This window comes from Carassius auratus, chromosome 27 (genome assembly GCF_003368295.1).
Source record: "Carassius auratus strain Wakin chromosome 27, ASM336829v1, whole genome shotgun sequence".
Taxonomy (NCBI): Eukaryota; Metazoa; Chordata; class Actinopteri; order Cypriniformes; family Cyprinidae; genus Carassius; species Carassius auratus.
Genome location: NC_039269.1, coordinates 20,657,652 through 20,682,571, shown reverse-complemented (window position 1 = coordinate 20,682,571; position 24,920 = coordinate 20,657,652). Strand labels below are relative to the sequence as shown.

Genomic DNA, 24,920 nt, shown 5'->3' with positions numbered 1-24,920 from the left:
TACTTTGTAGTTTTAACAGTCAAACCAAAAATTATTCAGACACCAGATAAAATATATAATATATATTGAAAAACTGTAATAATGTGAGAATTGTTGAAGGTGTCTGAATAAATGTAAGTTTGATTGTATATTTCATTTTTACTTTGAAGACTATCCAGTGCTATTTTACATTTAATTATTTGGTTTCTGTACCTTGACATCTACAAACTTGAAAAAAACTTAAGCACGAATAAATAAAAATAAACGAACATACAAATTAAACAATTTCAAACAGGGCCCACTGGTACAACCTTCACCGGGTCTCCACTGACCCCAGCTACGGCCCTGCTCACACCTGTTTCACACATATTCCGTCTGCAGTGCGTATGCAGTCCGTGTACGTTACGTATGTGGTGCAGCACGGACTCGATGTGCTTTCACACAGGACGTGTTTGCAGTCCACTACTCGGTACGTAAATGATCTCTGCACTGCTGCAGACGCACCGCTCCTGGAATGCAACTGGAATCCTGGGGAGTCGTGGCCTAATGGTTAGAGGGTTGGACTTCCAATCGAAGGGTTGTGAGTTCTAGTCTCGGGCCGGACGGAATTGTGGGTGGGGGGAGTGCATGAACAGCTCTCTCTTCACCTTCAATATCACGACTTAGGTGCCCTTGAGCAAGGCATCGAACCCCCAACTGCTCCCCGGGCGCCGCAGCATAAATGGCTGCCCACTGCTCCGGGTGTGTGCTCACAGTGTGTGTGTGTGTGTGTGTTCACTGCTCTGTGTGTGTGCATTTCGGATGGGTTAAATGCAGAGAATAAATTCTGAGTATGGGTCACCATACTTGGCTGAATGTCACTTCACCTTCACCTTAACATGGGTGCGTAAAAAAATATACCACGCATACGCACTGCAGACGGAGTATGTGCGAAACAGGCGTAAGGTTGTTTGCACCTTGTGCAATGTGGAATTAGTTTACAGCTTTTTCAAGCACTTGCGCACCTGTATTTGCCGAACTTTAAACTCTGTGTGAAGGCGCACGATTCGCTGTTGCCTTGCTGATAGCGATTTTCTCACACATGCCATGAGACAGAGCGAGAGTCTTACCATGATGAATCGACGCACTACATGTAAACTATATTCTTTGTTGTATTTTCCTGTAAAAATAATGGAGTTATTTTAGAAATATTCAGCTTTTTAGAACAAGCAGAAGGTATGCCGGTTTCTCTGGTAGTAGGCGGAGCTAATGCGCAAACGGCAATTTCATTGGCTGGCACTGATCTATTACCGTCCCTGTTTTGATTTCAGCAAATCAGTTCGACTGAACGCAGACAACGTGAATAATATTCATGAACCCAGCAGCTCATCAATCCATAGTGCATTGTATATTGTTAGTATGGTAGTAGAATTAGTAGAATGTTTTTTTTTTTATTTTTTTTTTAGAAACCCTGAATGACCAACAATAACTTAAGTATCACCACCAGTCTTAAGTTCAGTTAAAATGACAAATATGCTTTCATACATGATTACCAAGTTTGAGTTCTAATCAATTAAGTTATATCATTAAATAGTGCTTAAAACCATAATATAATGCTTTACTGACTGATTAAGAAACTAAGATTTAAGAAGCTGTGCCATTTTACAAATATAAGCTGATTGGAATCATATAAATGTGTGTGTGTGTGTGTGTAAAATAGTAGTCTGGCGAGTAAACTGACAAATTTACTAGCAAATGGCGACTATAATGCCACGGTGTGCGTAGAGGTTTTTTTTTTTTTTTCATTTCCGAATAATAGCACCAAAAGTTGTCTCCTTCTCACCAAGCTTCTTGCTGATGGACTTGTAGCCCATTCCAGCCTTGTGCAGACCTACACTCTTGTCTCTGAAATCCTTTGACAGCACTTTGGTCTTACCCATGGTGGTGGGAGAGGTTGGAATGGAAGATAAAGATTGTGTGGACAGGTGTCTTTTATACACCTATCGAGCTGACATTAGGAGTAACTTCTTAAAGTGACAGGACTAATCTATGTTCCACATGGGCCAAAAAAACAATCTGTGGGAGCCAGAATTCTTGCTGGTTGGTGGGGGATCAAATACTTATTTCACTCATTGAAATGAAAATCAATCTCTAACCTTTATATAATGTGTTTTTTTTGGTGGGTATTCTGTCTCAAAATAAACCTACCATAAAAAAAAGACCCTTTATTTCTTAGTAAGTGGGCAAACATAAAAGATCAACAGGGAATCAAATAAATATTTTCCCCGCAGTATGTGTGTGTGCGCACGTGTGTGTGTGTGTGTACATATACATACATACATACAGATGCTTTGCAAGATCTGAACTGTATTTTTAAGATGACTCTTAATGTGGACATCTCTAATTATAACTCATTAACTCTTTCATAGACTGATGAAATATGCAAACTCTCTGCTTGATGCAAAACTCAGAGGTGTGTACATAAATTACTTATGCTATTTTGCATTCATGAATACATTGGTCACTGTTTTTTGAAGGTATACTAAACATTTTTGTATACCTCTTCCAGATCTATTTATTTGTGGCATTGGATATCATCATGCTGGCATGGATGTGTCAGACAGGAAAATGACTGAAGAAGCATTTACTGTGGGTGACTTACCAGTGTTATGTAAGTTCTGCAAATAGGTTTTCACTTTAGTTTTGATTATTCAGTTCATAACGTATTATAAAAAGCAAATGAAAAAATAGGAAAACCCTGCCTTTTTCAGTTACAACCAGCACCCTTGCTATGGGTGTGAATCTGCCTGCACACCTTGTGGTAATCAAATCCACATTGCACTATGTTGGTGGTGCATGTGAAGAGTACAGTGAAGCTGACCTTTTACAGATGATTGGGAGAGCTGGCAGACCTCAGGTACTGCTAACACAATTCAGAGCGTGACTCCAGAAGTTGCCTCCTGACCCAAAAGTCTTTATGTATAGGTTATAATAATCTAGAAATAATTTAACTATGTTGTATCAAATCAAACCAAGCTACAAGATATGTATTTATTATATATAAAAATGTGGTTAGATTTCAAACAATCAACTGAACTGAATCTCAACTGAAAATGCAAACACACATCACACTATTGAAGGGTCGTCGGATGCAAAATTCAGTTTCATATGTTGTTTGAACTGAAATGTGTGTTGGCACGGTTTTATATACATGCTCCCTATAATGATAAAAATCCACTCTTTTTTTTTTTTTAAATACCTATACATAATTTCCCCTTTTTTATATCAAGCTGTTCTCAGCTTCTTGGCTGTGCGATGTCACACAGACCCTGGCCACTCCCACAATTGTTGATTGACACTAGAGTTTTACCTGAGAACTGCCCTGAGTGAGCTGTCATCAGTCCATCATTGTTTGACCGCCAGACCAGATGTAGACAAGAATGTCTCCTAAGAGTTAGAGGTGTTTTTTTGTTGGATGTAATAATGAACATAGCAGTCGTCATTTACTCCTGGCATCTGAGACGCTGAGGACACAGTGGGTTACTTTTGTTTTTAAAGGGAATGTGGCCCCAATCTACATAAATGCATTTATGCTCGCGCAATCCATTTGTAATGAAAGTGAGTTAGTGAGAAGAAGTGAGTATATGGTTCTTTTATGAATTTTTGCACATTGCCTTTCTAATAATGTGCCAGTTAGACATTTTTTTGGCTAAATGTGGCTTAAGTAAACAATCTCATGACAATGGCTTGTCACCAGACATTAGAGACACCAGACTTTTCATTAAGACCCAAAAGAATCATAAATTTGTGGAAAATGGGCATCCGATGACCCCTTTAAGATGGAGACCTAAGACGCTAAAGAATCATATAAATTTGTGGAAAATGGGCATCTGATGACCCCTTTAAGATGGAGACCTCAGCACACACTGGATTTGTTTTTTTGTTTAGTTTGATACAACAGCAACTGCAGTGATCATGACCCGATCTCAGACAAAGGATAAATACACACATTTCTTGAGTGGCATAGACAGCATTGAGAGCAGGTATAAAACATTTTGTTCAGTCTCAGAAAGGATTTTTATTTTCCCAAAACATATGATATAGGTTATTTATGTGTTATCTATTTATGTGATAAATACAACAAAATAACTATTTTCAGCTTGCATACAAACTTGGTGGAGCACTTGAATGCAGAGATAGTTCTCCATACCATATCTGACGTGAATATGGCTCTAGACTGGATCCGCTCCACCTTCCTGTACATCCGTGCTTTGAAAAACCCCAAACACTATGGTAAATCCTAAACCTTAAATCCCAAACATAAATTTTGCTCCTAGCTGTTCTTTATTAGTCTCTCATATTTTTTCACAGGTTTTTCTCCTGAGCTTGACAAATGCGGAATTGAGACTAAATTACAAGGTATGAAAAAGTGAGTCAGTTCATAAGTACTTTGAAAACTGACTACACTGAGCTGCTTGTTTTGTAAATGTACTCTGTGTTTTAGAGCTGTGCTTGAAGAACCTTAACTCTTTGGCCTCTTTCAACCTGATAACCATGGATGAAGACATTAACATCAAGCCCACAGGTTGCTGATGATGCTCTTTTTCCACTTACAATATATGAAGTTTAATTTAACTCTCCTTCTCACTTTTTATTATTATTTAGTGTCTTTATCAAATCTGTCTTTGGTTGTAATGTCCATATATATGGAATGGTTACACACACAGAGATTGGAAAACTCATGGCCAGGTACTGTGTTGCTTTTGACACTGTGAAGCAGTTCAGTATGGTGACAGGAACAGAAACATTACCCGAACTGGTAAGAAAACGTTGTTGTTCTTGCAGCATTTCCTGATCCATTGATATTATTAACTACTTCAGAACATCATATAATAATATAAACACTTTTTTTCACTCTAGATTGAAATGATATCGAAGGGGAAAGAATTCAGTGATGTGCAGTTGAGAGTAAATGAAAAGAAAACCTTGAACATGTTGAACAAGGATAAGAACAGAACCACCATCAGGTCAAAGTTGTCTTCAGTTACCTAATAACCATATACCATAAAATAGTATTTGTAATAAATAAAATGTTAAATAATACTAAATAATATGTATAAGTTGTAATAATAAAAATATTTCTAGAGTATGTTTTACAAGAAAATATCTTTTTTTTTTTTCTTTCTCACGTTACATTCAGGTTTACTTGTAGTTTCTTTGTAATTTTTGTGAAAATTAAAAGCAATTTCGGAGTGAAAACTGTTTCTACACCATTATTTTAAGTGTAGCTAACATATTGAATAGTTAGACTAAATTATGTGAGTTGTAATGTTTTCTTTTTAGGTTTCCTATGGAGGGAAAGATCAAAAGTAATGACATGAAAGTGAATTGGTAAGGTCCTGCTATTAGCTTTTGGATGTACAATTTTACCACTTGATTGCATGGCTTGCGTCTTTTATTTATTTATTTAATTTATGTTCTCATCCTAGTCTGATTCAAGCTCAGCTTGGCTGCATCCCCATTCAGGAGTTTGGACTCATACAGGACACTGGAAGAATATTCAGAAATGGAAATAGAGTCAGCAGATGTATGTTACTTACATGTCTCTTTTTAAGCTTTTGCTCTCTCTGTCTGATGAGACGGCCATGAAATTGTAAATGTGCAATTCTTTCTCATGCCACTTTTTACTTATCATAGTTTTAACAACATGCTGCTCTTGATCTCTGATAGATCTGACTGAGTTTCTCAGTCATCACTCCAAGTCGAATTTCTCAGCTCGACTCAATTCTTTAATTCTTGCCAAATGTTTTCGAGCTAAACTGTGGGAGAACTCGCCTTACATCTCCAGACAGCTTGAGAGGATAGGTCAGGTGGCATCTCTAAAATTCGTACATTTTTCAAATGTTAAAATTGTAGTGTATTTGTTGTGCTAAATGAGTGTGCTTTTTATATTTGGGGTCTTTTTTTTTTAGGATTAACACTTGCCACTGCTATGGTGAATGCAGGGCTTACAACATTCAGCAAAATTGAGCAGACCAGTCCTAGAGAATTAGAAATAGTAAGTCAAAATATCTTGCAAACTTTTTTTTAGAAGTTTATAAGAACATTTATTCATGATGGAGTCTTTCTGTTGTTACAGAACTATTATAGACTTCTTTTTTTTTTTGTCAGATTGTGAACCGACACCCTCCGTTTGGGAACCAGATTAAGGAAGCTGTCAGCAAACTTCCGAAATGTGAAGTTACTTTGGAACAGGTAACATTTTATATATATGTTTTTTTTTATGTTTGACAACCTTCTAATCGCCATAAAATATTATTTTAAACTGCCTATTGCTTATTATTTTCAATTATTATTAATGCAGCATTTATGATAGACTACATGACAAATTTGTACTTTTAAAATTTCCTTCAGGACTATCTACATTAAAGCTAGTAAAGGCAAAAAAGTACAAATAAATGGAAAATGGCAACCTGTTACAGGACCTAGAATACATAATTTTGCGTATACATCACATAAACATCTTAATCTCAAAATATTAAAGATAATAAGAAAAACTGCATTTTGAGCCATCATAATTTTACTATTTCTTATATAATTGTATTTAATCACATATTTTCCTAGATTCCACGATACAGTCTCTCCACAGCTGAGATTTCTGTCACAGTGAACTTGATGAATTTCAAGGAGTTGGCATCAAAACAGAAAGCACCAGACCACCATTATGTCACCCTCATTATTGGAGACTGTGACAATAATGTAGTTTTCCAGCAGAAAATCCTGTAAGATCTATGTGATTGAAAAATCAAAGGCAAGTTCATTTTCCTTAAAATATGAATAGATGAAAGAGATGCTTCATTTCTTTCTCAAGGAACACATTGCTCTCGAAATCTGGGAGCTGGTCAAAGAGAATCGAGGTGACAAGAGCACCAAAGGGAGAGGAGCTAAGCATTCATTTGATCAGCTCTGAATACGGTCAGTGGTCACATAGCCCATGTCTGGGAGTAATTAAACTAGCCATAATGGTTTTTTGGATGTTCAAATAGTGTAATTCAATAAAATTTTAAATATTTGTCTAGCATAAATATCTTCATGTAGAGTCTTCTGGTAATTTCTAGTAATATTTTAGATTAATTAATGATCGTTGATTGTGTAGTGGGACTGGACGTTCAGCAGAAGTACAGCGTCTACTACTCAGGAGTGAAAAGGTTTGGAGCTGAGTCCTGCATTACAGAGAACCCTACATGGAGAGTTCAGAGGATTTACAAGATGGAGAAGACACAAGACACTACACTGACAGCTCCAGCTCCGTCAAACAGAGGTCAGACTCCTTGACAACATGATCACAATATGATCAGATTCAGATAGAAGTACAATACATTTGAACTATTTAAATTACAAGCGTGTAGGTAAGACACAATAATTAGGGATGCACCGATCATGATTTCTCATGGCCCATACCGATACCGATTTTTTACAAACAAACTGGCCGATTCCGATTTCCGATTTTTTTAAATTTTATTTTTATCTTTAAGCAACAAACAAGAAAGAAGGAAAGTGTGCATAAACAAGATGATTATTTGGTATTTAATAGGCCAAACCGGCTTTTGGCTATTGAAAACAATAACTGCAACCATCTGAAATTAACAGCAGTAACTGCACAATAAGTAGCCTACATTGAATACAAACATAGATGTAACAGACATCAGCATTTAGCTTTTGTTTTTGAATTGGGTTGAAACTACAGAGAACTGGCCTTAAATTTAAAGATGAACTGTAACCAGTGCCGGACCGTCCAACAGACAATACAGGCGGTCGCCTGGGACCTCTCTTTGATTTGAGGGCCCCACGAATGATGTCACGCATTTTTAATTGTTTTATTTTTTCAAATGTCAACAAATAGCATAGGTGATCATTTGTCAATTATGATGCCTGTGTAATGCACAGACCCCTGTGGCGAGTGGGTCGGGGCCGAGAGACGTGGGAACGAGGAGGGAGGCCAGGTGCAGCTCATCTCCAATCACTACACCTGTCCTCCCTCCTCGTTCCCACGTCTCTCGGCCCCGCCCCACTCGTCACAACCCCATTAAACATGATACAATTCACAATGACAGTGAGCAAAATACAAAACATATTTTATTAAAAGAATATCTCTGAATAATTCATACATGAAAAATAGCTGAAAACAATAATAATAATAATAATAACAATAATAATAATAAACTGTCTAAATAAAAGTGGAAAAAAGATTAGAAACATACACAGCAGCACCACACTCTATTTAGCATAACACATCCCTCAATAGGCTATTGGGTGAACTAGAATGTCGTAACGTATTCCTAGTACAGATTCAACATATTCCACTTAGCCACATATCTCTGTAAATTCCTTTCGATATATACTCGAGAAAGTGTCTTAAACAAGTCTAAAGTTATATAACGTCATAAGTCTGGTTGCTATTTTTGATCGACGTATTTCTAATTTATGCAATGCACATTGATGCTATTTTAATTTGAAATTAAATGGCATCCAAACGATATCTTTCGGGAGCCAAAAAAAGAAAGAAGAGAAAAGCAGATGAAGAAAAGCAGGCTCAAAGTAAAGGTATGTTTCGATAAACATAATACATTATTTATTAGTGTAGTATTAATACTTGTTTTAATAAATGTGATGATGCCCATGATCACAGGCATACGTTTGTGATATGTGAGAGAAAATTAGGTCACATTCAGCATGTTTCATTAAATAATCTATTAATTATCCATCCCACTAATTCATGCTAAAAAAAAAAAAAAAAAAAGGTCTCCTCCTCTTTCCAAATTTAAATCTGATTAAATATTTTTATACATGTATTACATGTTGAGTTTGTTACAGGTAATAAAAATGTATACACTTAAATATTGAAATTGTATTTTATGTGCTCTCTTCTCACTGTTTTTACACCTGTGGGCCCTTTTTTTTATCTCGCCTAGGGCCCCACAACCCTTCGGCCGGCACTGACTGTAACCATGTGAAATTAAAGGCAATAACTGCATAGTTCTACAATCCAAACAACACAGTCAACACACATTCAATAAGATGTTTCTTGTTCAGCATTCATTATTTTTGTTTTTAAATTTGGTTTTAAATAAAAGGTCTTTACCAATGTCTTTATTTACAGACTAAATAAAAGTATGCTATATAAATAGATTATTCCAAAATGTTAAAATCAAATAATGTTGGTGCGAATAAAACAAAGATGCAAAGCGTTTTCATTCATCCAATAAAAAAAAAAAAATTAGGGTAATGATTCACATCTATATATTTTTTAACTTGAGCCAATGAAAAATAAATAACTATTCTCCCAAGTAAAAAAAATTTAGATGTGAATCATTACCCTAAAATGTTTTAATTGGATGAATGAAACACTTTTTCTCAGTGTGCTACAGCAGGTGATTTTTAAATCAAGTCGATGTAATTTTAAGGTAAAATAAAAATAATCATCCTATACAGAACTGACATTTACTTCTGGCTTTTCAAACGAGTATGCAAGTTCCACTTTACAAAAAAAAAAAAATTCCGAAAAGTCCGTTTAGTTTCTCATCCAACACGTGAGAAGTTGATCTGAACATCTCTACACCGTCTACTCGTGTTCAGGGCGCGGACCGGTACAGTATATGCTCGCACAGCTTTAGTGTGCACAGAAAAGGGGCTCTTATTTGTGCGCCAGTACACCAGCGGCTGATGGTTCCCTGCTATCTTTGCCTCAGACATATAGCTCTGCACTTCCAGTGCTGAACGGTTGCCCGTGTCCTGCGCACATATTTCGAAATACTTCCACACAAACGACATAGCGAACGATTACAATGTAGTCTGTGCACGCGGCCGCACTTCCGGAAAAATCGGCCTAAAGACCAAAAACCTGTCGATTGCCGATTGCGTATTTTAAGCAAAAACCGTCCGGTTCCGATTTATGGCCGGTCAACCGGTGCATCCCTAACAATAATAAATACGTGTGTTTGTTATATCCATCTCAAAGACATCTTTTGGTTCTCCCCCAAGGTTAATATTAATACCAGACCCTCCAATAAATCTGCTGAAATGGAATAAAGTATAAAATGTTTTGGCTCAAACACCACAGCTTAATTTTTTGGATACTTTCAAAGATTATATTTAACTTAATATAGTCATTTTCTTTATAGATCCAGTGGCTCTGAATATAGGTAAGAGACAGTGCCATCATCTTTGCAAAAACAAGGAGCTCTGTGGACATGACTGCTGTGAGTATGAAAGACTCATGATCCTATACCAGGGTTCCTCAATAGGTGCTCCGCAGGCCACATCCAGCCCTTGAGAGAAAAATGTTTGGCCTGCACTAATTTTATATTATGTGGCATGAAAATTTGAATGTTTCATCAGGCAATGTCATTAGACTAACATCGTGCACTAACAGGACGCGAGCAGTGTAGTGTGCATGACAAAATACAATATTATTATTTGTTCCATTATAATCAGTGATGTTGTCAATACTGGATGTGGTGTGACAGCAAAAACATGGCGAGTATGAAGAACAGTGGACACAATAAACAGACAATTCAAATGTGATTGGACTGAACAATTTTGTGTGAGTGATACCGTATCAATTATGGAATACTTGTGCTGGTTCACATTGAATTCATAGCACAAGTTTCTTTAAATTATTTTTAAGATCTGAGGTATCTATTGTTGCTTTTAGTATAGCTATAAAGGTCACGCAAAATAATATTCAAACTCCCATTAAACACTTGTAACACTGAAGCACAGGATCATTACCTGGGATTATTACTGTCATAGTTTGTATGTTGCTTCAGCCGTGACATCGCAAAAAATAGTAACAGTTTCAAAATTCAAACTTGTCGTGTGACACTGTTGTGGGTGGTTAGGACAAAAACTACAAGGAAAAGTAAAGTAGTTACCTCTTATGGTGTCGCATCACGTATGGTTGGGACATGGTGTTACAGTTCCACCCAAAAAATGTAAGTATAAAAATATTAATGATGACAGATATAATAATTGAATCTGCAGTTAGAGAAAGTGGAGAGAAGAGATCCAAAAGAGCAGAAACAGTTGACTTGCATGGCAGAAAAGGACTTCCAGATTTGTTTTTAATATTTTACAAGCAAAGGTCTTTTGTTTTCTGTGTCTGATTACAATTTTTTTTTAGAATTATTTGAATAATTGGGGAATTATTTGACTACTGGGGGAAAAATTTTGAATATTAATCTTTTAACAACAATTAAAAACAGATTTTAAACAAAAAATTTTTGTCCTAACATGGTCATTGGCCATTGGTATTGTTGGCAGAATTTGGCCCTCAGTGGAAAAAAATTGAGGAACCCTATCCTACACCATTCTGTCATTATTTGTGCTGCTTGAGTCATCTAGTTTCTCTTATAGGCAAAATTGGTGTGATTAAAAGGTCTGCAAGTCAGTCAAATTTCACCTCGTACCTCAACAATCTAAAAATAAGGAACGAAAGACTCTGTGAGACTCCTGTGAAACGTTTAAAGGTCAGAATTCTGACTGTCAAGGGATATATGTACATAACTCTCAAAAATATGATCCATTATAATCAAGGATAGTCCCCTTGAATTGCTAGAATTTATTTTTGCACAGTATGCTGTATTGTGTATGTGTCATAGTCTCGGCCCTGTTTTCTTGACTTTCCTTGTAGATGAGAATGAATAATGGGACAGCAGCTGCAAGCATGCAGCAGTTCTCATACAAACCCAAAGACACACTTCCTGCTGCCAAGAGGTATATGGGTTTTCTGCTGGCTACAGAAGTTAACTTATTAATGTTAATAAAGTTGACATTGTTGAGATAGTGTTATTTTGACATTCATGATGTTGACATTCACTCTTTAAGGTTTGAGGGAAGTCAGCGTTACACTCAAAGTACATATGAAATAAAGGATCTAGAGGCCAGTTTTGACGCTCAACATGTGAATTCATCATTTGAGTCATACCATGATGGTATGTTTACTCATCATGACATACTTATCACATACACTCAGAGTTTGACAGAAAATGTTGTAGTTAACAGTGAACATGAGGATGAATCAGTGTTATTTGATTATTTGTGGCTCGTGCTGGCAAAATGAGTTGGAAGGGCTATTTTTGAGCTACTGGCAAAAAAACCCCAGAAAACCCCTGTTTTAGTAGAATTTGGGGTTTTCTAAAATAAAATTTAATTAAGCCCTCGTCTAGCAATGGCTTACATTTTCTGAGAGGAGTATGCTGACTCTCATCCGAAACACGTGCATGAAGGCCCTCCCAACAGCGCACGATCCCAATAAATATGCACAAACACATAATTACACTATTTAAGTATTCATGCATTACAGACATAATCTGTTATGTCTTAAGTGAACATTTTGGGGAATTGTTGGGTGAAAAACCTCTGATATGTAGCATTATATTAGATCTGTGCATTACAGTAGGTATTGATATATATAGACCGTCTGTCTCGCTAATGTTAATCTGAAAATAAAAGAAAAGAGAAAAGAAATTCACTGCTCTTGATTGAACTGCTTTTGAAGTTTTAATAATCAATTTATTTGTACTGAATACATTAAAGGGATTTTTTTTAAAAATTCTTGAATGTTTTTGTTTAAATGTAAAATGAAAAGGTAATGCATTATTTTTTTCTTATATTTGTTCTACTGTTTTTAATTTCATTTGTTTTTATTATAACAAATATAAAAAAAGAAACAACCATATTGTGCTTACTAATATAGTAATTATTATTAAGAAAACAATTATTATTAAGTAATTATTATTAAAGGTGCTGTAGGGAACTTTTGTAAAAAAATATTTTTTACATGTCATTATTTCCTGACAGTAGAATATGAGACAGATAATTTGTGAAAAAAATCAAGCTCCTCTGGCTCCTCCCAGTGGTCCTATTGCCATTTGCAGTTACAGACTGCTCCCGGTAAAAAAACAACCAATCAGAGCTGCGGTCCGTAACTTTGTTTGTGTTCAAAATGTAGAAAAATGAACATAATAAGTGAGTACACCATGAATCCATTTTCCAAAACGTGTTTTTAGCTTGTCCTGAATCACTAGGGTACACCTAGTGATAAAATAAAATAGAAAATAAAATGACCCCCTTTTTTTTTTGCTCATTTTGCCAGCACAGATCACGTTTTATCATTGAGATATTATAATATTTATTTTTTAGATTTTCTTATTTCATTTTGCTTTATACATTTTAGTAAAATGTTTTTGTAACGCTTATCACATTTTTGAATGTCTGTGAGGTTCTTAGATTGTTATTTTAGTCATTTTAGTGTTACTCTTTTTAGTACATCAAGTTTAAATGAGGAATATTTCGTTTTTCTCCTCCATCTAGTTTTTTTAAGAGCTCTTAAGTCTGACGTATAAAATGTCAAACTTTCTACAGGTTACAATGATAAGCTGGGAGACATTTATTCTGAAATTGGAGACCCAGCATTAGGACATTCTCAACCTTTGGCTTTACCTCAAAGTATGTTTTTTAGAGCATCTAATGCTTGCTATAGATTGTTCATAATAGTAAAGCAGTTTTCCTTACATAAAACTGAAATAATCTGTTACACATCATCTTTTTTAGGGGTTTTGATTCACAGTCAGCTCAAGCCATGCAAAGATGGAAATATGAACAGAATAAGTGCTAATCAAGCAAGTGTTTATACTGCCCATGCAAACCCAGAGCACAGTGCTGACTCTGACCAGCTCTGGTCTGGTTCTCTTGATGTGACCTTTGACCTGGGAGTGAATGATTGGGATGATTTTGATGATGGTAACCTAGTTGAAGCTAGTGAGGTGTGCTGTGATTACAAACTATACAACCCAATGACAGACCATGGTCAATCTTCAAATGCTGGTTTGTTAGGCTCATTTTTCATTCACTTTTTGCTATTTGTAATGTATCTTTGGATGTTTAATCTTGGTCAAATAGTCGAACTTTAAATACTAAAAGTTTGTGGTTTTTTGTGTATTAGGAGGTTTGGCTTCAGCCTCACAATGTACAGCACAAACCATACAAGGAACTGCAAGTCCTGTCTTGCCACAAAGGTAACCCACTCTTCATTCAAATGTGTTTCAGTACAATTGCAATTATGTTGTGGGGCATTTTTCTAATCACCCGAAAGTCGTCCACTTCCGACTCATTAAAAACATGTTTAATAGGAATTTAAGAGCAAAAATGCTAGGGTCCTGGGGGTGTAATAAGAAACTGTTTCTATGTCATTTGTAATATCTGTTGAGCTATCCTTTTGGCCAAATGCCTCAGAAAGAAATACACACACACACACACACACACACACACACACACACACACATATATATATATAAATGTATTTCACTACAGACTACAAAATACAAGCTTTAAAAAGTAATCAGTAACATATTTTGTTAGATTACTCAGGTTTAGCAACTTAATCTATATACTTTAGAATACTTTGAAATACTTTGTAACACAATGGAACGTATTAACTTGATGTCTTGTTTTTATGCTTGCCGACATCTACCAGCCATAAGATTTGTGTTTTCTTTGCATTTTATTTTTAGAACATAAATTTTCCACAGAATTTCTATGAACAACGAAATTTTTTTTATGTCATTTAAATCTTCCAATCAATATAAATTCAATTTGAATACAATGAATGGGATTTTAGGCCGTTTCGTGCTGCATTCCAAGCTTCAAAACGAATCCAGACACACCAAACACATAATAAAAGTAGCCAAAACAACAGGCACAGTTGTCCAAGTTATACAATAGATTTATTTAACGAATGGCCCAAACTTTAAGTGAAAAAGAGTCGCAAAAGAATCGCTCAGTCAAAATTGACAGGGCTCGTCTCCCACAGTCGCAAGCAATGACGTTGTTAATGATGCTTTTGGGAAAAACATGCCTGGGGTGGCAAAAGTCAAAATCCCTGGTACCTCTTCGGACAGGCATTCTTCAGGTTTTGGTAGCTTCAGGTTTTGGTAGTCAGCTGAACATTACTGTGGTCAAATCAGCATGATGTAAGGAATGTAATGATTCAATAAACGTATGATGCAATAAAATTCACAATACAGATTACACCATACAATTTTCTTACAATTTATATATGTATTTATTTATTACAAAATGAGATTTAAGACAAATTATAATTGAAAATGTGTCCTTTCATTATTAGACAAAAGACAAAATGCTGCATATTTCTTTGTGAAATGTAAATAATAATAATAAATAATAAAAATAATAAAATAGCTTGAAATTTTAAAACAAATCCTATATCAAATTTTTAAAAAAAATCATACCACTAAAAGAATTATCTCAATTTAAACAAGAAAATTTCAATAACTATCCAAAAAAAGATGCTAAATATGTTATTTGGATTGTATAATTAAAAAAACTGAAGTAAAAACTGAATGGTCCGATTTTAGCTTTGTGAATGAGATGCAAATCTCACTCTCTGACATCAGGTGCCCCTAATGGAGCAGCTGGTATTAAAAGGACAGGAATATAATAATGCACAGGAGATTTCTTTCTCCACTGTATACGTTCACTTAAGACATAACCGAGAATATTTGCAGAGACAATTATTTTGAGATAATTTTGTATGTATGTGTATATTCAGAATCAAGGATACGCAAAAGAGTAATCAATTCTGTGTAAGTGCATTGTCTGAAACGCTGCACTCAGCGTGTACATTGAATGAGTCCACACAAGCTCTGAACGCGCATGAATGGTTTAAAACACTTGAATCGGCAAGACTAGAAACAAGTGCAAACGATCAGCTACGATCCGTTTCACTCCTTCAAGCGAGTAAACAACGTGAATCAAATTAGGAATTTTAAATCAGTATTCATAATAGCCCATCGTGCAGGGCAGGGATAGTTTTGGAGCCCGACTGAAAAACACAATAGCCCCGGAACGTCGGGCTAGTGATTTTGCGAGCCCTACACCTCAGATCTATCCAATTTGCGAACCATTGGTTTCCACACTGTTTTTTTTTTTAAACAAAAAGATTATTTTAAAATGTTGACTCAAAAGAATCATCTGTTCACAAATCGGATCATGAACTTGCATTACCAACCCAAAGATGATCTATTGACATTTCAAATGAATAAAGACTTCAAGTTCATCTGTAACGCACATAATGCAAACTTTTATTTCATGCATGATTGTATGGATCAGTTAACTGAATGCAAAGTGTGAATTCTAGGAGACTATATGTGTCGTGATGACGGAAAATCAGTAGTGGTATTGGTTGAAATCCCCAAAAGGTTTAATTAAATAGTAAATTAATAAATGAAATCAAAACATTTTATTCATGTATGTATTCATTTCTATATTTATTTTTCAGGATCCTACCAATGGCTTCTACCTCTCAAATTGTAAGTATACATAATTACTTATTTGAATATTTCCCCCAAATTGTTCAAGAAAAATATGGTACCATGTATTTTGTATGTACTAGAAAAGATCTCAGTATCTGTGTTTGTCACTATTAGCTGGTTTTATTAATCATCTCACAGCCGGTGTGTTCAGAAATGAGTATGAAGTCCCTTTCAAACCAGAGTCAAGCCAAAACACCTTCAGTCCAAAGAAGATTTGATTTTATCACATGGACAGATGCAACTTTGAAGGAAAACACACCTGTTAGCAGGTATTTTAAGAAATAAAGAACTTGAATTATCATATTACAGATTTACTGTGTGTTAACATTGTTTAATAATTTCAGGGATCACACAAAGGACATCTGCAATGAGACCAGTGTTTTTCTGGGTATGTTTGATGGCCTTTTTTAGAGTTGGTGTAAAGGATCCCTGGCACATTTAACACTGTTGTGTAAGAATGTTCTTGGTTTAACGTTGAATGTGAATGACCAAAAGAAAAGTTATATGTTGGCAAAGAGCTTTCTATCAATTTTGAAAGGGCTGAACTGTATTTTAAGATTGAATATTTAAGAAATATTGGAAAATTGCTCTGTAAATATTACATTTGTAAGACACAGATTTTTAGTACGTCCAAAATTGTCATGAATGATAAAAGTTTTTGTCTCTGGCCTTTTTTTAAGGGTTAGGGTTAGTTTTGATTAGCTTTATATAAAAATTCAAGTCTATGTTATGATATCTACATAGCTGAATACACCTTAAGATGTTTATTTGTGCCTTAAAAAATATATCTACCTTGTAAAATATCAGCATTTAGTTTGACTATTTTTTCCCCCTCTTCTCCATCCTCTGTTAATTGATGAAAATGATTTGGGCTCAGCCAAGAAAATAAGCTGCATCATGCCAATTATAGTTGTGGCAAAATTTATTATTATTTTAAACGGCAAATTATTTCCAATGATGACCTATTGAATCTTAAGCACCTGTGACACTCCCTGTGTCACACACCTTATCTGGCCAATTCACCCTTATACAATAAAGTCATTACAAATCACTGAACACATTTTAAATGCAAATATCATCAGCATTCAAAAAGATTACATCAGTTCATCAGTGCAAGGCATTACATAGGTCTGACAAGATTTTTGTTTTCTTTGATTAAATTTGTTGTTGTTCTCCTCTCATTCTCTGGAGGCGACAGTCTTCATTTGTTCCACTGCGCTGGGCTGTGTAAAAATAGCTCTCTCTCGTATCAGTGTTGCTAAAATAGAACATTCTAGTTAGCTTATGACCCATCAACCTAATATGCATCACAGAAAGTATATTTAGATAGATAGATAGATAGATAGAAGTTCTGTGTTGGAATGAAACTTACGTTTGCATTGTATTGAATGCGATGCATTTCAAAATTCCGCCCAAAATTAACAAAGCTCCACCTACCCAGGCTACATAGAGGGCAGGACCAAATGTGTACCTGACCATTCAAAACAAAGATAGACATAACAGGAAGTTGGACATTCAGCATTTAACAGACACCTGTGAATCATATGATTTTTTTTTCATCTTACCTGGAAGCAAATGAATCAAGTCCGCCCATACCCGTGCCGGTGCCCATGCCATTCCCACAGTGTACTCCTCCCTTCTCTCCTTGCTTTTGATTGTATTGGGTTGGGTATTGCATCATGAAACTAGGCACTATTTGATCAGCATACACTGATGATCCAGAAATATCAAAAATGCCTGAAAAGAACAAAGTTGATGTGGGCCATGTGTATTATATTGGGAATTATTGTAACAATAACAGTTTGTAAACATAATAGAAACCAGTTGAAAGATCAGTGGGGTTTAGTTTAAATACTGAGTAATAATAAGCTTTTGTTTACCAGCAATGATAAACAAAATCCCTGCACTCAGCACCAGTTTGCCCTTGGTGAATAGATCCATGCTTCTCATATTGAGGCACTTTAGGCAGAAGAATCCAATGAACACTGCAATCACACCTACTAAAATCGCTACAATCATCAGAGCTCTTATAGCCTGAAGAATTCCTGAAAAATACAGGGAAAAGAAAAGAAAGGAATCAAAACTGTTTGGTTACTAACATTTTTAAATATCTTTTGCATTCCATACAATGAGGGTGAGTAAATGATGACAGAATGTTCATGTTTAGGTGAACTGTCCCTTTAAAAATGGACTTAATCAGATGATACCGCCTCTTCAGAGACATGGAAAAACTTTTTATTTACCAGTATTTTTGGACTAGAAATGTTTAGTGAAAATTTATCATTTCCAGCACAATTTACAAATTTAATTTCAGAAATAGAATTGATGAATAGGATGTCATTACTGGGTTTGTACACAGATAATCACATTATGTTAACCTACTTGAGTAGCTCAGGTAGCTGTTGAGAGGTTGGCACTCAGGGAGTCCAGTCTGGGACACCTCACAGTCCTTCCACAGGCTCTTATAATGGTGGCTGTAGGTTGGCCTGTGCTCTTGCTGATCTTCGGTGCACCAGACATCCATAACCGTGGCAGCAAGAACTCCAACCGTACCAATGGCGCCTGATACAAAACCTGTGGTCTGCAGCGCTGTTGCACTCATTCTGCCTCTGTCTTCGTTTCTTGTCTATGATCTGGTGAAGCTGGTGGTGACAAGTGTTGAGGTTGACTGAAGCTGGACAGGGTGAAACTGCTTTTTATAGTGTGAAAGCTCACATGCACACTCATAAAGTGATGCTGAATGAGCATTGAGTTGTCATAGTTCCACCTACTTTCAACAAAAATATGAAAGGAGTCATCGTAAGCCCCATCTCTCTGAACACTAACGCAAATTATTCCTGAAGTCACTTGATGTGTAATATCTAAGAACAGTTCAGACAGGCCTTACAATGCACACCTAGTTATAGGATCATTTTGACTTGGTGAGTAAACATTGAACTCGAGACAAAGTCTTTTCTTTGCCTTTTCTTCACCTCTGATTGTTCCTCTGCTTAATACTTGACAATTACTGATGCATGAACAATCAGCAGATGATGAAAGAGTCTTAATAACCGTAATTAATGACATTTGTGAGGACAGCCTAGAAAACATGAGCCATTGTGGAATGAGCAAGGATTTCAAAGATGTTATAGCATTTAATAACATTAAGATGCATGTGATAAGATGTATAGTGCTGTACATCATCCAATAAATTATGGGGGGAAAAATTAACACCTTTATGATTGTGCATGATATCATGCAGTTGTAGCTTGTTTATTGTAGTTAATCATTTGGATATGTTCCAGATATAATCTGCAGTTTCTGTAGAAAACGTGTGTGTGTGTAGTGCTTTAGCAAGAAATTACAAATGTTAGATGAACTGTATATATATATATATATATATATATATATATATATATATATATATATAAATGATCTATGATCTAAAGAATTGGCATAGATAGATAGGTAGATAGATAGATAGATATTCCCTCCCCCATCTCTTGTGCTTCTATTAATTCACATATTACAATGACACATATTCATAGATTATCAATACAGTTAAATTGAATTGGAGAAAAAAAAATGGAATTGTGGAAAACCAATAAAAGGTTGATCCCAAAAAAAAGCCATAGAGCTTTATTCACTGGGCTAAATATTCAACCCTGATTTGCAACCCATATTTGTAATTAGAACAACATTCATCATTCATACTTTAAGGGCAGAGGACAGATAAACGACATAAAGATTAAATAACATGCAAAAGAGTTCAGGATATGGGAAAGAAAACAATGGCAGAAGCACAAAAGTGCACTTGTTGAAACCAGGGAATCCGAACTAACATATGCCTTTATTATGGAAAACAGAACCGACAAGCATTTACCAGACAATTGAAAATGTGTTTACAATTGAAAAATTAATGACAATGTTTTGTTCCCTTAAGCATTTCAGTCACAGCTTATGAACGCGGTCAAAGGATGTTTCATATAACACCCTGTGGATGAATCATAAGACTAATGTCAATAAATAGCAATTATCACAGGTCAAATACTGCGAATTAAATGTAAGTAAAAATTTCGGTTATTTTGTATAATATTAAAATATCGTGTAGCCTATACGGTAATTATATATAAAAAAATAAAATAAAATAAAAATAAAGTTTTATTTGAAATGCGTAGTTACTGCTAAAAATACTTACAGATACTGGACAAATCAACAGGGCATTTTAAATTACTAACATCATAATGAGTGTGTGTGTTGTTGTTGCTGTTTAGCATGTAGAAAATGTCTTCGAACGAGTTATTCGCTCCAATGATACAGCCTTCACATTTCCAAAGATAAAATGTCAATATACAAAGACTATTCAAATCATAACTCAGTGCATTGCATTTGATTGTGTTAAAAGTCATCTTTGACTCTGGGCAGTAACATTTATCATTATTACAATAATAGTTTAGCAAATTGACTTTATAACAATGTGAAAACAAATATCCTGTAAGCTATACAAACAAACAAATAAATACAATTGTAAATAATAATAATAATAGTTAAACGTATTTTAATCAACATTTATACGAGCTGCACTTGAACTTGAACTTGAACTAAGAAAAGACAAATCTGTTTCTCTCTTCGAGAGAAAAAAAAACTTTCTGCGATACTAATGACATTTTAAGGACTGAGTCACAGCGCTGTAGAGCTGACCGCAGTCTGGCTCATACCTGGAAACACTATATAGGCAAGTGGAGGTGTGAGACTGGAAGAAGACCAGGGCGAACAGTTACAGGGCAGCAGGTATCCGGGGTTTGCAGGTGACAAGTGAGTGTGCGCGTACTGACCCGAGCATCCCAGACTCCCGAAGGACCGGTGTCCACTCTGACAGCCAAAAGCTGAAGAGAAAGACAAAGAGCCCGGGGTTAAAGCAAGTTTTTCATGTTGAAAACCAGTGCTAACACTTGCCCGGCTCGGCTCCATGAAAGGTTGTTGCATGGACGCAGCTGAATAAAGGGGTCGAGGTTTGTCCAAATTTGAGATGGCTTGAAGTTCTCGCTCGCCGTGACGCGGTAAAGTCAACAGCGTGTCTCTCCTCAGCAGTCCTTTAGTTTTGCGTCTCGGTCGATATTTGTAGTCTGGGTGCTCTCTCATGTGTTGGGCGCGCAGTCTTTTGGCCTCGTCGATGTACGGTCTTTTTTCGAGCTCAGAGAGCAGCTTCCACTCGGCGCCGAGTCTCTTGCTGATCTCAGAGTTGTGCATCTTTGGGTTCTCCAGTGCTATCTGTCTCCTCTGACCTCGCGACCACACCATGAACGCGTTCATTGGTCTCTTGATGTGCTCCATGGGCTGCTTCATCGTGTTTCTCGAGTTCATTTGCTGCTTTGTGTCACACAATAATAATAATAAAAAAAAGTTAATATAACACCTGAAAGTCCATTGAAATCATCTGTGGAAAGAGAGGGTTCTTCCTCTGGTGAAGTGAGGTGAGATGTGCAGCGGTGGTTAAAAGGCAGGGGTTTTGCCACTGAAACTTAAGTGTGTGAGAAGGACTGCTTGGTCTGTGGGATGTTTGTTTCAAATCTCTTTAAGAGTTTCAAAGAAAGCTTTGCCGCGAGGTGCGCGCTCTGACACATCATCACCTCTCGTGCCCAATCAGCGCGTGAGCGACATAATACATTTACAATAACACCAGAAAGAGTGATTTCTTCAAAAAGAGAGACTCAATGAAATAAAAATGACTTTAAAGCTGCCTATAAAAGTTTAGGTAAGCCGCTCTCTCAAACACACACACACACACACACACACACACACACTTGAACTTACAGTGCGAAGAGGACACTAAGTAAACTAAGTGATTATTTACAACAAAAGCTATCATAGGCATAACAAACCTGAATGCATACATGCATACATATCAAAATGTTAATAATTTTTAATGAAATAATAATTAACAATATTAATAATGTTTCTTGAGCAGCAAATTATCATATTAGGGTGAAGGATCATTTGACACTGAAGATGCTGATGCTGGAAATGATGCTGAAATTTCATCCTTTAATGAAAAGAATAAATTAGGCCTATAATTTAAAATATTTTCAAAGGGAAAACAGTTACTTTAGATTCACTATATTACTATTTGTTATATATTTTTCATCAAATAAATTCAGCCTCTTGTGAGCAAGAGACTTCTTAAAAAAAAAAGCATTAAAAAAGTATTATTTCCTGGTTGCTTTGACAATTATGTTTAGGCTATACGTTTATCACACAACGTTTTGCTACAAGCTAAAACATTTTAAACTTTTTTCCCCCACTTTTATCTGCACAAGTGTTACAAATGCAAGTATGGCATAGCAATTTATAAACATGTAGAAGATGTGTTAAATTCTCAAAAACAACATTTTCCTCTATTAATAGCCGGTTTTTGTTTTAATCATAAACCGATGTATGAATAAAGAACTGGATTATTTACCATGCAGAAAAGAAACAAAATAATACTCAGATAATTGACCCTTCCAACTGTTGTGTCTTTGTAAAAATGCAAAGTGCATGAGAATGACTGAAGTCTAAAGAAATGATTTTCCATTACGTCCAAAAAGGAACATCTGCAGACGCCTGGATTTTCTTGCCACGGATAAACACGTTAGCCATGAATAATCCTTACATGTCAAAGAAAGATTCCTTCCTAATGCATGCCTCGAGCCCACTGCTTGTGTGAATTGTTCAGATAAATGAGAGGGGCATGAACTGACCACAGGACAGCTGGTGATTTGCTGTGTCCATCATGAGATTGTATTCCCTGACTGAGGGATTTTTGACACAGGGTGGCACTGATCATGCTGGGAAGCTGATTGCTTTTCATTTGCCTTTTACAGGTAGAAAAAATAGCCATTGAAAGAGCTATCAAATCCAGACCCTGCTTTTAGATGCCTTCTTTTATCACCTCAAATGACAAGTATAGTGTGAAAAGAGTTTAGCATTCACTAATAAATATAAGGCACTTTTCTTTAAAATGACAAATGTTTATAACATTTTAATTCATTTAGGTTTAAAATAAGTAATCATAAGTATAATATGTTTACTTTATATGTTTATATGTTAAATATTTGGTCATTGCACCAGGTAAAAAATGTTAAGTGCAGTTTTATCAATATATAGTTTATATTGCTGTGTCTGCATCTATGGATGCATTCTCAGAAAGAGAGAAAGAGAAATCTAATGCATGTGACAATATGCCCCCTGTAGAGAGTGATTAGCTAGATTAAAGTCGCTAACAGCACAAATTGACCAGAATAATATGTTCTTCCTCTAAGCAAAAGTGATATTGTAACCCAGGTTCATGTCAGAAGTATCTTTTCAAATTAATAAGGAAGATGGAAAACACAATGCTTGAGAAAAAAGACATAAAAGGAGAGTGTCCAGGAGATAGAATCATTAAAGGAACTTTCTTCTTCTTTTATATATATATATATATATATATATATATATATATATATATATATATATATATATATATATATATATATATATATATATATAATTTTTTTTTTTCTCTGCATTTAACTAAATGAAGTTGGAAAGAAAATATATATATATATATTTAAATTAAATTCCCACTACCCAGGAGGATTGACAAATATCTGCATCATTGCAATATATATAATAATAATAATGAAAATGATAATCAATAAAAGGTATTTAATAGATTAAAAGGGAAAGTAACAAACACTGTAATAAATTGTACTGAAATGTGAGAAAAAGTGTATGTAAAGGCAAAGTGTGCATTTATGCGCATATAAACATTTGTATCATTCAAAAACTATATAAATGCACAAACATCTACCTACATATACATAAATATATGCACATACAGTTTGACGCCCCAAAAATCCTTTGACCACTCAAAATTATTTCAAGCAATTTCTACAGCGTTTTCTCTGCATGTTGCATGAATCTGTAAATACAGGCATTCAATCATGAAATAAAATTCTGACTCTGATTACTCTTGGACTTTCTTCAGTATAGTAAAGCATTAGTGACATCTTCAAGCGGTGCATTTTGAAAACCTCTTCAAGAGCAATCCTTCAGATTTCCTGTGCTCTGGGGGATAAATCTTGTGCTTATTTTAATCATATTTGAGAGAAGTCAAGCTTTGCTTTAATAGCCTTTCATGGAAATATTGGTGTTGGAGGACTGACGGAGACAGCTCAAATCCTTAGGTGTCATGATCTATCCCAGCCACTCTCTCGTCCCTGTGAAATTAATACTGGAGATAAAGCCGGGGGACATTATTGCCTGCCTATCTGCAAGCCCCAAATCATAGCAGTCAGCAGTCAGTTAGAGACATTTGCAATAAGGCATTTCTGCGAAAAGCACTAAATGCAGTCTAAAGACTTCAAATGTGCCAGAGCAAATTAAACGGAGCTTTTACGTGAAAGGTGCTCTGTAAGCATTGCAATACTTACTCAGTTTGAGTTGATGGGGGATGAACAGAATGCAGTGTTTGTCACATATCAGTGTCATGTCATTACAATTAAATATGTAATCCAGAAGGTTTTATTTATTTTCCATATATCTAAAATAATCTTTGTTGCTGTTTAT

The 24,920-nt window shown here is 35.5% G+C and overlaps 3 protein-coding genes across 5 annotated transcripts in view; 1 reads left to right on the top strand and 2 right to left on the bottom strand.

Moving 5' to 3' along the window:
• hfm1 (helicase for meiosis 1) overlaps positions 1-17,153 on the top strand; it is a 28,785-nt gene extending 11,632 nt beyond the window's left edge. For all 3 annotated transcript variants that reach the window (XM_026206524.1, XM_026206523.1, XM_026206522.1), the window contains exons 14-40: positions 2,388-2,431; positions 2,528-2,629; positions 2,730-2,875; positions 3,907-4,001; positions 4,118-4,251; positions 4,330-4,377; positions 4,463-4,543; positions 4,686-4,777; positions 4,879-4,985; positions 5,302-5,349; positions 5,448-5,545; positions 5,689-5,823; positions 5,931-6,016; positions 6,130-6,213; positions 6,583-6,740; positions 6,830-6,933; positions 7,115-7,279; positions 10,140-10,217; positions 11,374-11,486; positions 11,651-11,733; positions 11,845-11,951; positions 13,384-13,467; positions 13,573-13,845; positions 13,964-14,036; positions 16,319-16,349; positions 16,491-16,621; positions 16,697-17,153. In XM_026206524.1, the coding sequence (XP_026062309.1) occupies positions 2,388-2,431; positions 2,528-2,629; positions 2,730-2,875; positions 3,907-4,001; positions 4,118-4,251; positions 4,330-4,377; positions 4,463-4,543; positions 4,686-4,777; positions 4,879-4,985; positions 5,302-5,349; positions 5,448-5,545; positions 5,689-5,823; positions 5,931-6,016; positions 6,130-6,213; positions 6,583-6,740; positions 6,830-6,933; positions 7,115-7,279; positions 10,140-10,217; positions 11,374-11,486; positions 11,651-11,733; positions 11,845-11,951; positions 13,384-13,467; positions 13,573-13,845; positions 13,964-14,036; positions 16,319-16,349; positions 16,491-16,621; positions 16,697-16,763 (2,767 nt within the window). In that variant the 3' untranslated portion in view covers positions 16,764-17,153. The remainder of the gene's footprint in view (positions 1-2,387; positions 2,432-2,527; positions 2,630-2,729; positions 2,876-3,906; positions 4,002-4,117; positions 4,252-4,329; positions 4,378-4,462; positions 4,544-4,685; positions 4,778-4,878; positions 4,986-5,301; positions 5,350-5,447; positions 5,546-5,688; positions 5,824-5,930; positions 6,017-6,129; positions 6,214-6,582; positions 6,741-6,829; positions 6,934-7,114; positions 7,280-10,139; positions 10,218-11,373; positions 11,487-11,650; positions 11,734-11,844; positions 11,952-13,383; positions 13,468-13,572; positions 13,846-13,963; positions 14,037-16,318; positions 16,350-16,490; positions 16,622-16,696) is intronic.
• Positions 17,154-17,245: 92 nt separating this feature from the next.
• Positions 17,246-18,992, bottom strand: LOC113046421 (claudin-18-like). The gene is made up of 5 exons (XM_026207278.1): positions 18,735-18,992; positions 18,233-18,397; positions 17,918-18,089; positions 17,725-17,823; positions 17,246-17,610 (listed from the first exon to the last, which is right to left on the bottom strand). The coding sequence occupies exons 1-5, from the start codon at positions 18,952-18,954 to the stop codon at positions 17,508-17,510; spliced, it is 759 nt and encodes a 252-aa protein (XP_026063063.1). The 5' UTR covers positions 18,955-18,992; the 3' UTR covers positions 17,246-17,507.
• A 2,019-nt stretch (positions 18,993-21,011) lies between these two features.
• LOC113046462 (transcription factor SOX-14) lies at positions 21,012-21,695 on the bottom strand. Its single transcript, XM_026207311.1, has one exon. It carries the CDS (start codon positions 21,693-21,695, stop codon positions 21,012-21,014), a length of 684 nt encoding a protein of 227 aa, XP_026063096.1.
• Positions 21,696-24,920: the final 3,225 nt, after the last annotated feature.

Coding starts and splice junctions, on each gene's coding strand:
- LOC113046421 (XM_026207278.1), bottom strand. CDS start 18,954: ATGAGTGCAACAGCGCTGCAGACCACAGGTTTTGTATCAGGCGCCATT. Junction 18,398..18,734: donor CAGCTACCTGAGCTACTCAA/GTAGGTTAACAT, acceptor TGTATTTTTCAG/GAATTCTTCAGGCTATAAGA. Junction 17,824..17,917: donor CTTGATTCATTTGCTTCCAG/GTAAGATGAAAA, acceptor TTGAATGGTCAG/GTACACATTTGGTCCTGCCC.
- LOC113046462 (XM_026207311.1), bottom strand. CDS start 21,695: ATGAACTCGAGAAACACGATGAAGCAGCCCATGGAGCACATCAAGAGA.